The sequence below is a fragment of the Xiphophorus hellerii genome, chromosome 12 (assembly GCF_003331165.1).
Source record: "Xiphophorus hellerii strain 12219 chromosome 12, Xiphophorus_hellerii-4.1, whole genome shotgun sequence".
NCBI lineage: Eukaryota > Metazoa > Chordata > Actinopteri > Cyprinodontiformes > Poeciliidae > Xiphophorus > Xiphophorus hellerii.
Window position 1 is genome coordinate 18,066,579 of NC_045683.1, and position 15,561 is coordinate 18,082,139.

At 36.9% G+C, this 15,561-nt stretch overlaps 3 protein-coding genes and 1 long non-coding RNA gene across 5 annotated transcripts; 2 read left to right on the forward strand and 2 right to left on the reverse strand.

Moving 5' to 3' along the window:
- Positions 1–1,831: 1,831 nt before the first annotated feature.
- On the reverse strand, positions 1,832–8,505 carry LOC116729558 (gastrula zinc finger protein XlCGF8.2DB-like). Of its 2 annotated transcripts, XM_032578192.1 has the most exons (3): positions 7,956–8,505; positions 7,185–7,269; positions 1,832–1,998 (listed from the first exon to the last, which is right to left on the reverse strand). In XM_032578192.1, the coding sequence occupies exons 1-3, from the start codon at positions 8,125–8,127 to the stop codon at positions 1,965–1,967; spliced, it is 291 nt and encodes a 96-aa protein (XP_032434083.1). In that variant the 5' UTR covers positions 8,128–8,505; the 3' UTR covers positions 1,832–1,964. The 2 variants fall into 2 exon arrangements, with proteins under 2 accessions (XP_032434083.1, XP_032434082.1); XM_032578191.1 differs by lacking the exon at positions 1,832–1,998 and having other exon boundaries at positions 5,931–7,269; positions 7,956–8,491.
- Positions 1,947–4,034, forward strand: LOC116729556 (oocyte zinc finger protein XlCOF6.1-like). Its single transcript, XM_032578189.1, has 2 exons — positions 1,947–3,836; positions 3,872–4,034. The coding sequence occupies exon 1, from the start codon at positions 1,974–1,976 to the stop codon at positions 3,216–3,218; it is 1,245 nt and encodes a 414-aa protein (XP_032434080.1). The 5' UTR covers positions 1,947–1,973; the 3' UTR covers positions 3,219–3,836; positions 3,872–4,034.
- Positions 8,506–9,364: 859 nt separating the features above from the next.
- Positions 9,365–11,883, reverse strand: LOC116729557 (zinc finger protein 570-like). The gene is made up of 2 exons (XM_032578190.1): positions 11,612–11,883; positions 9,365–11,068 (listed from the first exon to the last, which is right to left on the reverse strand). Exons 1-2 carry the CDS (start codon positions 11,808–11,810, stop codon positions 10,143–10,145), a joined length of 1,125 nt encoding a protein of 374 aa, XP_032434081.1. The 5' UTR covers positions 11,811–11,883; the 3' UTR covers positions 9,365–10,142.
- A 771-nt stretch (positions 11,884–12,654) lies between these two features.
- LOC116729560 (uncharacterized) lies at positions 12,655–13,581 on the forward strand. The gene is made up of 2 exons (XR_004341172.1): positions 12,655–12,996; positions 13,417–13,581. It is a non-coding gene; the product is annotated as an uncharacterized LOC116729560 (long non-coding RNA).
- Positions 13,582–15,561: the final 1,980 nt, after the last annotated feature.

A 15,561-nucleotide genomic window follows, 5' to 3' on the forward strand; every position in this document is an offset into this window, starting at 1 on the left:
CTATTCTTAAGTAAAATTTCTGGATACTCTACCCACTTTCCAGTTTTTGTTAAAATTTTATATGAAAAGAAATTTATTTTTTTTTAAATATATTTTGCCTGCTTTTGTTTTGTAGTTGTTATATGAATTATTTTCTTTTTGGTCCTTGAAATACCCAAATATTCACATAATTTTATATCTTGGGCTGACTGGTGATGTAATTTTTAAACATTTAATAATTGTTTTGAGCGTTTTTAGTTTGTTTGGTGTTTTTTTAATGACTTGTTACACTTGAGTAATTTCTTGGATGGCTATTTTTTTTTACTTTTACTTTTATTTGAGTAAAATATGTTAAAGTAGAACCACTCTTCCTTGAGTAAATTTTTTGGGTACTCTACCCCCTCTGTAAAATGCATGAATATTTGAAGAAAAGTTGCCACACGCCGTGTTTTCCAACAAACTATGTTCCATTGCTTTGATGCAAAGAAGGAAAAAAATCCTGATACCAAACTCCAAACTGTTGGTTGGTCAAACTGATACTGACATCTTGCAGAGAGGACACAGCTACACTGTGTGCACAATTATTAGTCAAGTCTTATTTTTGAGGATTACAGTATATTAATGCTGCCTAATTATCCGCCGCGCACTCCCGCCCAGTTGGTGGCGGTAGTGCGCCCATAAACTGGTCTGACAGTAGCCGGAAGAAGGCGATGAACGACAATAACAACAACTATGGCGGCTGCGGGACGGCTCTGTACCCCAGGTGTCCACTCAGGACATTTCCATTTCCCGTGTGGACAGCAAAGTTGTTTTGGAGCCACTTATCTGAAACCGCCGACAGGGCTGCTGCTTCCGCTGAAGAAGGCGATGAAGACACGCAGCCCAGCTGAGTTTCCAGGCCGACCCAGTCCCGAAGCAATGCGGTGAGTCGCTGGCTAACTAGTTAGCGATGTTGAATGGTTAATATGGGCCAGAAAAGAAAAGGTTTGCATAGAAAACTTTAATAAGTACACCGCTATGAACTCAATCACTTTTTTGAGATTGTGTTCAAATTGTCATGAATGATCACCTTATGCATGAGTTCCATCACAAAATGTTCACATCCGGACTTATGAAAGCAGTTGTACAGCTTAACTTTTTTTCCCCTTCTTCAAATCACTGTCCATAAAGGTAATGTTCACTTCTAAATGATTAATTCACTATCTGATAAACAAAATGTTTCATTTGAAGCAGTAGTGTACAAGAATTGTAGATTGCTAAAAAGTTGTTGAAAGCAATTCATTTAAGAACATTTTAAACTTCAAACTTCTCAAGATAAAATAAATGAAATAACGTAAAATCTTAGTGCAAATGTTTTAAGGATTAAACCGTTTTGAATATCTTAAACTAAATATTTCATTACAACTAAGCCAATTTTCTTAGCAAGAATTATTTCTGACTGGATATCATTGAGGGGAAGTTTTTCATTTTCAATATTGTTGGCAACATTGAACTAGATTATCATCCTGGCCTCATGTGATGATCCATCGTGTTAAAAAGTGAAGGTCTGCCAAGAACAGATCACCTGCTGCTGTGGTATGAGACACACAAACCACATAACTAAGTGTTTTAAAAGAAAGGAATAACTTGTCCTTTACATTTAAAATAAAGCCCAGGTGAAGAACTATAATCCACCAGCACGAGTTTATAGCATTAGAAGATGTTTGCTATAAATGGATATCTGATACTTCTGATTTTTATTTCTAAAGATGTAGTCATGTATGTATTCATTGCTTACTGGACATTTTGAAGATTCAGTGGCTTCCAAATCATCCCTTTTTTCTATGAAATAAGAACTATGTTTTTGTTACAGTCACATTAATCATTACTTTTTATTCTTTCGCTTGTCCAGACCTCCCTCAACGCAGTGCCTGAAAATAAAGCGAACTTCTCACTGATTACCAGTTCTACAACCAGACAAGAAACTCCCAAAACAGACCAGGACTTCAGCAAATATGGAGAACCACTGCAAAGCACAACCTGCATGGGCAAAAGAAGAAAAGGAAATATTAGAATCTCTGCGAATGAAAGAAAATTATGGAGAACTGGTGCCTCTTTTCATTAAAGAGGAGCTAAAAAAACTAGGATCACAAATAAAGAGTGAACAAGAAGAAATAGAACTTCAGCAGGTAAAAGAGGAACCAGACCCTTTGCAGATAAAGGCCAAACAAGAAGAAATAAAACTTCATCCAATGAAGGAGGAGAGAGCAGAGCCCGAACCTCCACAGATAAAAGATGAACAGGAGGAACTCAGTATAGCTTTAAAGAAAGAGCGGCTAGAACTAAAACAGCTGACTGATACCTGTACAGTGAATACCACTTATGAGGAAAGGGACCTCTGGGAACCAGATTCAAACAGGGAGCTTCTTCTCGAGATATCTTTAGAACCTGAGAACAAAGATCATGAAATGGGCAATGATGAAGAACTGAATCAAAGTGAGAGGTGTCAGAAAACCATACATCAAGATGACAATGTAAACAATCCAAACACAAAACGATTGACGAAAACACACATGAATGATAATTTGTCTTCTTGTAAAGTATGTGGTAAGTTATTTGCACGGTCTTATTTGACAGAACACATGAGAATTCACACAGGTGAGAGGCTTTTCTCATGTGCTACCTGTGGAAAAAATTTTATTACTGGAAGTAAGTTAAAAATTCACATTAGAACTCACACGGGTGAGAGGCCTTTCTCATGTTTGACTTGTGGAAAAAGTTTTAGTGATAGAGGAAATTTGTCAAAGCACATGAAAACTCATTCAGATGAGAGGCCATTCTCATGTTTGACTTGTGGAAAAGGCTTCACTAATAAGGGAAATTTATTTCAGCATGCAAGAACTCATACAGGCGAGAAGCCTTTCTCATGTTTGACCTGTGGAAAAGGCTTTGCCCAGCAAATTCATCTGAATGACCACATGAGAGTTCATACAGGTGAGAAGCCTTTCTCATGTACAAACTGTGGAAAAAGTTTCAGTGAAAGAGGAAATTTATTTCAGCACATGAGAACACATTCAAGTGAGAAGCCTTTCGTGTGTTTGACTTGTGGAAAAAGTTTTACCCAGCAAATTCACTTAAGTGATCACATAAAGATTCACACTGGAGAAAAGCCTTTCTCATGTTTGAGCTGTGGAAAAAGTTTTCGTCGTAGTAGTCATTTGACTGTTCATATGAAAACTCATCCAGGTGAGAATTTATAAGTCATAAGATTTATTTTTAACAATGGAAGTACCAGATGTGAAGTACTTCATAGAAACCTGCCTTCTTTGGATTTAGGCTTTAGCCAATAGTTGCTGGTTTTCTCTAACATATCAAAATGTTAGACTTTTGATCTGGTCCACTCAAACAAACATGACCTCCAGGGTTTGTGTTTAAAACTAAAATTAAATAAAAATTTAGGAAATGGTTATTTTGGCTATACAACTTGATGTTATCTTTTTTTACATTTAGAATGTAGTTAAAGTATTTTTGATAAAACTAGTTTTATTGAAAATACAGCATCTTAGTAGATGCTCGGAATAGTTGTTATGGTTCACACTTCAACTTCTGATTGGTTGAGCAGTATCTCTTGATAACTTGGTACTGTGTAGTGCATTATCTGGGTGATCTAAGTCCATAATCCCAGTTGCACTTTAGAAACCATCAAGAGAATTTTGCCTCAAAAGGTCAGAGAAGACTTACCAGATTTCAAAGACTTAATTGAATTAGTTGATTTGTCTGACCTGTCCTTCCAGCCAAGTGAGACATACATGGGAGAACAGAACGTGAACAGATAAGTAAACAGCTATATTTGTATCTGGTGGTTCTGGTTGTGTCTGGTTTAAAACTTTACTTCTAAAGTAAAGTTTTATAGGTTTTTTTGTTGTTGTTGTTTTGGTTTTTTGCTGTTTGTAATTTTTTTTTTATCAAAACAGGTCTCTCATGAACATTGGATCTCAACTGGACAACCTGTATAAATAAATGCCAAATTAATAAAAATAATAAAGCAGGTAATGGAGCACAGAGCTATGTCTAGACTTTGATCTTCTCTTTCTCATTGGTTTGTAGATTAGTTTTTCTACAGTTAGCAATTTTTGTTTCTTTTATTAAATTATTAGGGAGTAAGTATTAGTTTAGAAATGTATTTATTTTTTAATTCTAACAGGAAGTAACTCTTGTTGAATTTTCTCCAAAAATAAACGGTCAGTGTTGGTGTTGATTAAAAAAAATGTAAAGGTGATAAATCTCCTGAGTCTTCTTTAATGTGATTAGGATCACCTACAAGAAACTTAAGCACATCATCTAAGAAAATTATTTATTGTATGGTATGAACCCCCAGAGGAACTGATGTTGCTTTACTGATCATAGAATTGCACGAAAGTCTGGTAGCAGGTGTTTTCTATTGACTTGATGTTTTTAAAGGATAGGTGGCTAAGGTGGCATCGGTGTCTGATCAGAGTACTTCCAATTAAGTAAGCGATTAAAAAAATAAACGTTTCCTATTACTTTTAGGTGCATGAAATACTTCTTGAACTTACACTAAGCAAAGATATTTTAAAAGTATTTACAGAGGAGACCTCTCAGAACTGACACCAATTTTACTCATGGTTGCAGAAAATGCCAATTATGATACCAGGTGACTTTCTCCAATGAATGAAGTCAAGCTGGTCACTATAATATCAAGTTTTAAATAATTGCAGACTTCACAGATGTGAGCTCAATCTTCGTTGAATAATTTTATGCAATGAAATATGTTTTTCACTTATAAACAGTACAAAAGGTTTGGAAATCTGCAGACTATTTCTGTTTACAATAGACCAGCTAAATGATGAGATGGTTTCTTTTGCCCACACTAATAGTTCATTTTTTTCTACATAAATTCATCAGGTTACGTCAGTTCAAAAATACATCATAAATGCCAAAGGGTAATTAAATACTTGGCTTTAAAGCTCAAATCCCAAAAGATGGCTTGTGTTACTCTGACAATATTCAATTGGAGAGAAGTCTGGATTTCATCAGCTGTGAAAAGATCCATTGTCTAATCTCAACAGAAATAATTCCCTTTTATATGCGTCAGTAAAATTGTCTTCTTCAGTCAAACAAGAAGACTCCAGTTCAGGAATCTGAGAGAGATCACATTGTATTATAGAACATACTGTTTATAAGTAAAGAGGCCATTTGACTAACGCTTCTCATGTTTATTTCTGCAAATGGACCTGATTCTGATTATACATAAATTTGAGGGATCAACAGTTTCCAAAATATTTTCAATTGCATTAAGTCATCAAAGCGAAGTGGTGTTTTTAATGGTCACATTAATAATCAGTTTTGCCTTTTTGTCCATCCAGATTTCCCACAGTGTCTCAATGACCAACAGTTCTGTAATCAGGAGAGACACTCTGGTTTGGACCAAGAAAAACTACGACTTCAGCACATGAATAAGTTTCAAAGTGAACAAGAAAGTTTGGTAAACATCAAGTACAAGAGGGAAGTAGAGCCAGAAGACAACCAGAATAAAGTGGAAGGTCTGGGAAAAAAACAGAACAAGATGAACAAAGATCCTCTTGCATCAGGAACTTTGCATCAGCCTGGAGAACGAGCAGCTTGAACTGAAGCAAGGGAATTCCTTTATGGTGAATCCTACTTATGTTGCATGTGGAACCAGAACCAAACAGGGGACGACCCCTTGTTCAGATCTACTGTGTATATCAAATGGTCCTGGAATCCCATAGAAATACAGGGCTGGAGCAAAAATAAGATGCCTCAGAACGAGAAAGGTCCTGGTGAACATGTTGATGATGCTGAAGTAAAAAACAAAAGAAAGCAAACGTGAGAGTAGAGTTCTCTACGTAGTTCAAAAACTGTCAATATTCTAACAGCTAATTTTAGGAACTTTATCACAAAACATTATATGGATCAATTACACACAGACGGATGTTTGAAAGACTTTATTTCTGTTAATTATGATTTTCCACTTACAGCTTATAAAAGCATGGCATTTAAAATTAGAATATTACATCAGATCAATAAGAAAGTAATCCAAAAAATTTGGGCTTATGGAAAAGTATATTTAATACCTGCTTAAAGGTTATTTTCAAAAATACTTTTAATCTGACAACAGGCCTCCTCTGAATAAATATTCTAATTTATTAAATAGTACAGTAGTTTTCTGATACTGGGATTATCACAAAACTAAACCAGCTCACCTCTGTGAATTTTCATATGAACAGTTAAATTACTTTTTTGACAGAAACGTTTTCCACAGGTTCTACATGAGAAAGGCTTCTCACCTGTGTGAATCCTGCTGTGGTGAAATAGACTTCCTCTTTCGCTAAAACTTTGTCCACACGTCAGACATGAGAACGGCTTCTCCCCAGTGTGAGTTCTCATGTGACCAGACAAACTACTACTTTGAGAGAAACTTTTGCCACAGGTCAAACATGAGAAGGGCTTCTCGCCTGTGTGCGTTCTAATGTGACGAGTCAAATGGATTTGCTGAACAAAACTTTTACCACAAACCAAACATGAGAACGATTTCTCACCTGTATGGGTTCTTATGTGCTTAGTTAAGTTTCCCCGTTCACTGAAACTTTTTCCACAAGTCAAACATGAAAAAGGCTTCTCACCTGTGTGAGTTCGCATGTGCTGATTCAAGTAATTCCGAGCAAAAAGCCTACCACACACTTTACAGGGAGACAGATTATCATTACTGTGTGTTTTCTTCTGAGTTTTTACTTTTTGATACCCTACATTGTCACTGTGACCTCTGATTTTCTGACGCCTCTTAATTAGCTTCAGTTCTTCATCTCTACTGGATCCTGAGTCTTCATTTTTCTTTTCACTCATTTCCTGGATTTGGTTGTGGGCAAAAAGTTGGTCGGAGTTTGGATCTGGTTCCCAGCAGTCTCCTTCTTCATAAGTCGGATTCACTATGATGGCATCAATGTCTTGTTTTTGTTCTAGCTGCTCGTTAGTCAGGCTGATGTAGACTTCCTCCTGTTCATCCTTGATTCTTGGTGGTTGTGTTTCTTGCTGTCCTTTTGTATAAAAACATTCTTGTTCCCCATGGCTCTTTTGCATCTGCAGAGGTTCTAGCTCTTCTGGTTCATCTTTTATCTGTGATACTTCAACATTTCTCTGCTTCTCTAGCATTTGCTCCTTTTCTAGTCTTTCTAGTCTCTCTTTACTTCGCTGACGGTTCTGGATTATTTTGTTGCAAACCGGGACTCCTCTCCTGGTGGTAAGTGAGAACCTCCTCTTCCTGTGGGAAGCCTGAGGGAAGAGAAAGAGCAGAAGAAAAATACAAAGGTGTGATTATCCTAAATACAAAAAAAAAGTTTTATAGGCAATAAAAGCCTCTCTAATCTCAAGGATGCATTTGAAATAAGTATTATTACAACATTATACATTCTAAATATTGATGACCCCTTCATTCTTTACAGTATTTTCACCACATTTTGACGCTCACAGTAGCACAGAAAAGCAAGGTTATATTGAAACCCAGTGTATCTAAGTGGTAAAGTTTCAAAGCAGTTTCTGAAGGAAAATGGTGACTTCCTATTATGTAAGCACATGCAATTTCCATAATGCTTTTGTCTAAATATTTTATTGGCTCTGTTTAATCACCTGTTAAAATTGGTCTTGGGTAAAATTACCTATTGATTCTATGATATCAGGTGTTAAATGAGCCAGGTTCTTCTGGAGGTGTTTTCATCTTAAAGGGGAGTTTTCCTTTCCACTGTCACCACATGCCTGCTCAGCATGAGGGATTGATGCAAACTTAACATCATGTGATCCAATGTTTACAGTCGTTTATCGTTTATTTAGCTTTCGCCGTATTTTGATCAGGCATCGAAGTAACCAGTTAACCCTTTAAGAGCCGCAGCAGTCAACCTGAAACAGCTTCAACCAGACTTTGTGGTCAGTAACACGACATTAATTCCTCTGGTGGTTCATACCTATTCTATGCAGGTTCATTTGGGGTTTCCAGCAGATTTCCAGCAGTCTCCGCTGACGATCCAGCTCTTCCTCATACTGGACGATGGTTTTATCAAACTGTATCAAAATTTCTTCAGCAGCAGCGGCCAGTCGCTCCCTGATAAAGTCTCTCAAAGACTGGGATAAAGACATTGTTACTGCAGAGGCACAATATTCATCCTTACACCCTTAAACATAGCTAACTCTGCTAACAGACCCCATACGATCTGCTTCCTGGTTTAACGGAGACTCGAAAGAGACGTCTTTGCTCATCATCGCCACCTGCTGGAGGAAAATATATCATAACTGAGCAGAAATACAGAAAATATGAAAAGCGTAATCCATTTATTTTACTTTGCATGTTTAATATATCACCAGATAAATAATTTCTTATCCTGATAAATGATACCGAGTGTCTCTCCTTTCTTCTGTGGCTATTCTTATTTATTAGGTTTTGGTTTTTTTTTGTTTTTTTTTTACCAGTTATTTGTTATTTCTTACATTGTGTGTGAATTGTGAGACAGTTATTTTTTGTTTTTAAGCATATGCACTGACCGATGGCACTTTTTAAATTTCGTTGTTCTTGTGACAATGACAATAAAGACTTATCTTTTAACTTGTATTTGCTTTCAGAAGATAAACCTCTTGACACTGACAACCTCAGAGAACAAATCAAAGTTTATTATGTTGTTTGCGACAAAATACGAAATAGAATAATGGTTAGATAATACATTTATCGAGGTAAACTGATGCAAATTAATTTTTTGTAGTTAATTTAAAGTTCAGGGAATACATTAAGGAGCACCATGAAGATACATGACAAGTGCAATTTTAACTTTTCACTAGATGTCAGTTTCTTTCTGCTCTTTCTCCAGACTATTCAGTATGTCTCTTTATACTTAAATTAGGTGGTAAATTACATTTTTTTTCCTGCTGCTCTTATCAAAACTTGAAATTTTGGTGGTTCCTTCCATAAATTTCATCACATGTATTGTTGATTTTATTGTTTACATAGCAGCACAGCGTATGCCTGAGGTTATCTGGACTGCAGGTTGAAAATACTGATGTAAACAAAATGTAGGATGCGTAGGACCAAACAGCTGAGCTGCTCAGTGAAACACTGCTCAAAAAACATGTTTTTTTCTGTATAATAGTTTTTATTTTATTACAGACAAATAGAAAAAAAACCATCCAAAATTAAACCACATTTAACACATTACTTCACACTTCATGAACCTCACTGATTACTAACCATAACATTGTTCATTTTCTGAGCCGAAAACATAAAAGATAATTAGAGTTTATGAGGGCAAAAAAACGTATTCATTTTGCAGTCATTTAGAAAATGTTTTAAATCAAGTGGAGGGAAAAAAGAACTGTTGACACACTTAGTGTTATACCTGTTTGGCATTTTTTTATTAGTGCAAATGTTTTACAGTATTCACACTCTTGAGTTTCTCATCTTTTTTTCCCGCACACTTCTCTCCACTCAACTACTTCTGCATACTTTCTGATCTTTCAACTTTTACCATATTCTGCTCATTTATGACATTACGTTACATGCAGCACATTGTCAATATCCTAGTGATAGCCCTCTTGCTGGTACATTGCTATTTGCATAGTACATGACTTAAGTCAACATGCAGGGTAATGGTATGAGGGCTAAAATTATTTTGACTGCATTTCTTAAATATCTACTACATTTAGTTAATGTTTAAACAGCATGCTAGTCAAACTCAGCATGCTGCTGACAGCATTTCATCTAACATTAGCTTTTTAAGCTAACATTTTAAACACTAGATGGAACAATTTCATGTTATGAAACATGGGAGTGACCCACGGCCATTAGCACGATCTATAATACACTTCAGCTAATTTCAGTATTATGAGCTTCTCTGCAGTAAATGAGCTAAAAATAATTTTCCTCTTTATGTTCTTCAACATATGATAAGCAAAAAGTTTTGCTTTGAAGCTAGATTGCAGACTGCTTTACTTTTTTAATGTTTCTGCTAATTACATTTATGGGTTTTTTTACACTGCACAGAGTATGTTACTGTAAGACGTCAACATGACAGTGCTAGCCTAGACGCTATCATTATTATTTTAGCTAGTTTTCTTCACTTTAATTGTACATGAGAAAGGACTCGTCTGTGTGCAATTTAATGTGCTTATTCAGTAAGAATCGTCTGGTAAACCTTTTTTTCACAAATTTTGCATGAGAAGGGCTTTTCACCTGTGTGAGTTCTCATATGAACAGTCAAAGTACAGCGCCGATTGAAACTTGTTTTACAGATCATACACGAGAAAGGTTTCTCGCCGGTGTGGATTCTCATGTGAACAGTCAAATTACTTATTCGATGAAAACCTCTTCCACAGATAATACATGAGAACGACTTCTCATTTGTGTGAGTTGTAATATGCTGTGCTAAAGTTTTTCTATTGGGGAACCTTTTATCACAGGTCATACAGCAAAAAGGCTCCTCACCTGTGTGAATTCTCATATGATCAGTCAAATAACCCGGAGATGAAAGTTTGCCACAAACGTTACGAGGCAGTTTCTCATTGTTTGTTTTCTTCTTTCTTTTTACCCTGGGACTGTCTTGGTGTTCACCGTGTCTTCTGATTTCCCAACCCCTCTTACTTTGTCTCAGTTCTTCATCTCTACTTGACTCTGGGTCCTCGTGAATGCTATATTCTTGGTTCTGGTTCTCAAGTTCTGAAGACATCTGGATGAGAATTGGGTCCCGGCTTGGTTGCTCCTCCACATCGTCTCTTTCTTCATAAGTAAGGTTGTCGGCAAAGATATCGGTCTCCTGCCTCAAGACCTGAGGCTCTTTTTGCAGACTGACACAGAGTTCCTCCTGCTCTACCTTTACCTGTGAACGTTCTGTTTCTTCCTGACTTGCTTCTTTCATCTGTGGCTCTGTTTTCTCCTGTTCCCCGTTCATCTCCTGAGTTTCAAATTCACCCTGATTCCCTTTCATTTGCAGGGGATCGAGTTCCTTCTGGTGTAAATTGGAGCTCCTCTCCTGGTTGCAGAACTGCTGGTCATTGAGAGACTCTTCCCCGCTCCAGACATAATGCTGCGGAGAGTCTGGATAGGCAAGAAAAAATTACATATCGATTATTTTTAGAATGAAAAGAGAGCACTCAATTTTTTTCAATTACCTGGCTCATCTTACAGGTTTAATCACATTAAATGAAAAGGTTATCAACACAACTAGGATCCCCAGAGTCCTGCAGTCTTCAGTTTGACTGCTGAAGTTGGCTTTAACAGGTTTGCTAAAAGAAAACTATTCGTCTGCTTAAGTCAGTGTTTCCCAACCTTGATCCTCGAGGCACATTGTTTTAGATGTTTCCCTGCGTTACTACGCCTGATTCATCGGATTGCAGTTCAGCAAACCCTGTCAATTGAAATCACCCAGGCTGAAGCAAGGAAACACCTAAAACATACACGGCAGAGAGCCTTGAGGACCAGAGTTGGGAAACACTGGAAACATAGCAGCTTACTTGACATATTTCACTTCAGTTTTGTCACTTAGCTTTAAAATGATTTTAACAATAAAGACCCTCCACCAACACTTCCCCGTTTCTCTGTGATCAGTAAAACAACAGCAATTCCTCTGGTAGCTCATACCTATTCTCTTTCGGTTTATTTCGGGGTTCCAGCAGATTTCCAGCAGTCTCCGCTGACGATCCAGCTCTTCCTCGTACTGCACGATGGTTTTATCAAACTCTGTGAATATTTCTTCAGCAGCAGCGGTCAGTCGCTCCCTGATGAAGTCTCTCAGAGACTGAGATAAAGACATTGTTGCCGCAGAGAGTAGCTCACACATAGCAGAAAGAAGCTAACGCGGCTAACCGACCCAAAAATCAAAAGGCTGTCTTTTAGCAAGACTAGCGGAAGTCACAAACCGGAAACACAAAAGGGAACTGGAGGGACCGTCGACATGATAAAGATTTGTTTTATTTATTTTTGAATTTATTACGTCTATGAATATATTGTCACAAATAATATTAAGAGAATAAAGCGAATAAGTCGTTATATTACCAATTTATTCCCGTAATACTACGGCTTTATTCTGGTAGTACTATGACTCTTGTAATATTGACTTTATTCTAATAATTTTCGTATGTTTTTCCTCTGCCTCCTCCCAGCGCTCCCATTGTTAACTAGAAACAACTAATCAGACCCAGGAAGAGTGTCTTAGAGCTGCCCATCCTCCCCAGTTGGCAGTTTGGACAAATATGTAAAATATATGTTTATAAAACATACATACTGCAGCTTTAACAGAAGGCAGACTTGATTTTCTTAAAATATAGTGAGAATAGATTTAAATATCTATGTCTTCAACTCAGAAACTGTTTTCATCCAATAGACCCTTTTCACATGACGTCACACAACTTCCGTTTTGGCTCGAAGCTGTGTATCCTTAGTTCCGGTGTACATAGTAAGTAATGATAAAGTTGTCTATTTCATATATATATATATGTCATATACAGTGTTGGGTAGTAACGGATTACATGTAACGACGTTACGTAATTTAATTACAAAAAAAGAGTAACTGTAATTCGTTACAGTTACAATGAGAAAATATGTAATTCAGTTACAGTTACTTCCGAAAATATTAAGAATTACAAATTTAGTTACATTTTAAAAAAAATATGAACAAAAACCTTTGCGAAATATGTAACGATATTTTTATTGCTTTGCGCCCTATATCGCCGTTTCCCGCTACGGCTCCTTGTCTCTATCATATTTGCCAGCCGCAATGCCTCTGATGGTCCATCCTGTGCTGGCGGAGCCTCCTGGAGGAACAGGAAGCGAGCGGACGGTTCCATTTCAGCTCAAGCAGCGCATCAAAAATGACAACCTTCCAGCACTGGAAATATAAGGAGCATTTCATTTACATATGTGAAAATGGCTCAAATTTAACCGTGCAGTGCAAGAAGTGTTTGCCGGCTATCAAGAACTTGTCCACGTCGAAGCAATCTATGTCAAACCTGAGGAAACATTTAGAGGTAAGTGCAATTCACTGATAGACGAAGCGTATTGTTTTACGAATATTTGACTGTTTGGTGTTGATGCATGACAAACGTTGGAATCTATTCTTTCCCATGAGACATTGTATGCAATGTGCCAGTGTTATGGTTTTCATGATGAACATAAAGTAAACTAGAAAATTCCTGAAGAAATTTAACTGGGGCCTGCCAAAGTGGGCCCGTCGGTTTGGACCCAGCGTTCTGATGCTAAAAATTAGCATCAATGCTAAGCTTAGCTAAATAGTAGTCATTAGCTTGTGGAATTTTATCACTTGCTTCGCAAGTCAGTCACTACTCTCCTTATGTATTGCTATGGGCAGGCCCCAATTAATGCTACTTTGAACATATAATTATTAATCATAGTATATTTTTCTTCTATCTTTTTTTCTCTCTTTTCAGAGGAAGCATCCAGGCGTTCTTCTGAAAGGCACGTTTAGTCCATCTGATACTCGGGACCCATCGTCCATCTTAATTCTTGATGCACTGTATTGTGCCGTGTTTAATTTTACAAGCAAGGGTGTGCAAAGAAAAAATCAAGAAAAATAAAATGTGATGTAAAAGTCTTACTTTGCTTATTTATTACTAAACTAGAGCACTTCATTGTCATTGCACATGTATGAAGTAATGAAATGCAGTTTGGCATCTAATCAAGTGCAACGTGTGCAGATTGTACAGCATGCAGTATTTAGAGATAAAATGCAGTTATTCACAGCTAGGGTAAGGAAAGATGGTTGATAGATATGTGCAGCAGAATAAATAAATTACCCCTAGGGAAATGCATGTATGTGCAGAGCCACTGTAGATAGGGCTATACAAGTGCGAATTGAAGAGGAACACTGTACAAATGTTGGGATGGTACAGGAAGGTATGGATAGAGGGGAAGGAAAGACTGGTCTTTGGGAAGAGTTCAATAAGGTGACCGCTGTAGGAAAGAAGTGGTTTCTGAACCTGCTTGTGTTAGTCTGCAAACTGCGTAAATGGTAGAGCCTGGGGGAGGAGCAGAAAAGAGTATGGCCCGATGAGAGGAGTCTGAGAAAATCTTACATGCCTGGTGCTGGCATCTCTTCTTGTGGACCTCCTGTGATTGCCTGTCAGCAATTCCCTCTCAGCTTAGTGCTCTTTTAAGGTTCCCACTCAGTTCTCAAAAATTAAATGTTGAACATGGGTCAATACTCATTAAAACCTCAAGTATCAAAAGTAATCAAAAGTAATTAGTTACATTACTTTTTAAAAGTAATCGAAAAAGTTACACTACAATTACATTTTAAACAAGGTAACTTGTAACTGTAACGGATTACATTTTTAAAGTAACTTACCCAACACTGGTCATATATATATATATATAGAGAGAGAGAGAGAGAGAGAGAGAGAGACAGAGAGAGAGAGAGAGAGAGAGATGTATAAATCTGACAGCATATGTTGATCAGACAGATCACCGGAGCATGGAGTTTACACAGTCTCTAAAACATTTGCCTAAAATAAGATTTGAAGATATATCACGATTTGCAAACCAGTTCTCTCTGACAAAAAAAATCTAAATTAGACAAAGGCTACAAATTCTTCACCGAACAATACCTGTTTGACTATGAAGGTAGGTATTTTTGTTTTGCGTAACCGTTAGCTTAGCATTAGTGAATTTTGTTAGCTAGCTAACTACGTGACATAACTGTTCCTTAACCAGAACTTTTTACTGTTTTTGAACTATAACGTTTTAGGCTCTAATCTTGATCAGATTATTAAATTATAGACTGGAGTTGCCACTCATCCCATAAAATAGGGATTTGTTTGTTATAAGCAGAGATGTCCGGTGCCGCCGCTGCTTTGTAATGCCTTTAATCGGACCACTTTTTCGGTAACGAATAATCTAACGAGTTCGTATTTCAAATCCAGTAATCAGATTAAAGTTATTTATCCAAATCATTGCACATTAATATTTTCTTGTGTATTTATTTTTATTCCTTCTTTGCGTCTTTGGGAGAGACTCTGTGACAGTTAGCAGTGACAGAAACATGAACAGTGCATGGAGATGCGCATTTTGTTGCTGGAAAAACAGAAATATCGTCAAGCCCAACTGTTATTTGTGGCTTTTGTCTTGTTTTTTCTAAACTTATAAAAAATAATGATTCACCGGTAAATGAACCTCTAAACGTTACATCACTGACAGGCGGCGGTGTATATGTTTCCTAACTGTGGCTAAAGCTGCTGCTAGCTGGTTTACTCATGATCGGAAGCTGGTTCCTTTGAATACAGTTGGAGAATGGTAAATTGACAATGACTGATAACGGTTATCTAACACGTAAACACCGTTTTATAAAATACAGAGAGTGAACCTCTAAACGTTACAGCGCTGACAGAGAGTATATTTTTCCTAAATGTGGCTAAAGCTGCTGCTAGGTGGTTTACTCTCCGATCGGAGGCTGTTTATTTTATACACAGATAGAGAATGGTGAATTTACAATGATTAGTAACAGCTATCTAACACTTAAATGCTGTTATTATTAAACTTACCTTTTATTATATCCTTAAGATTATGAGAATGCGGGA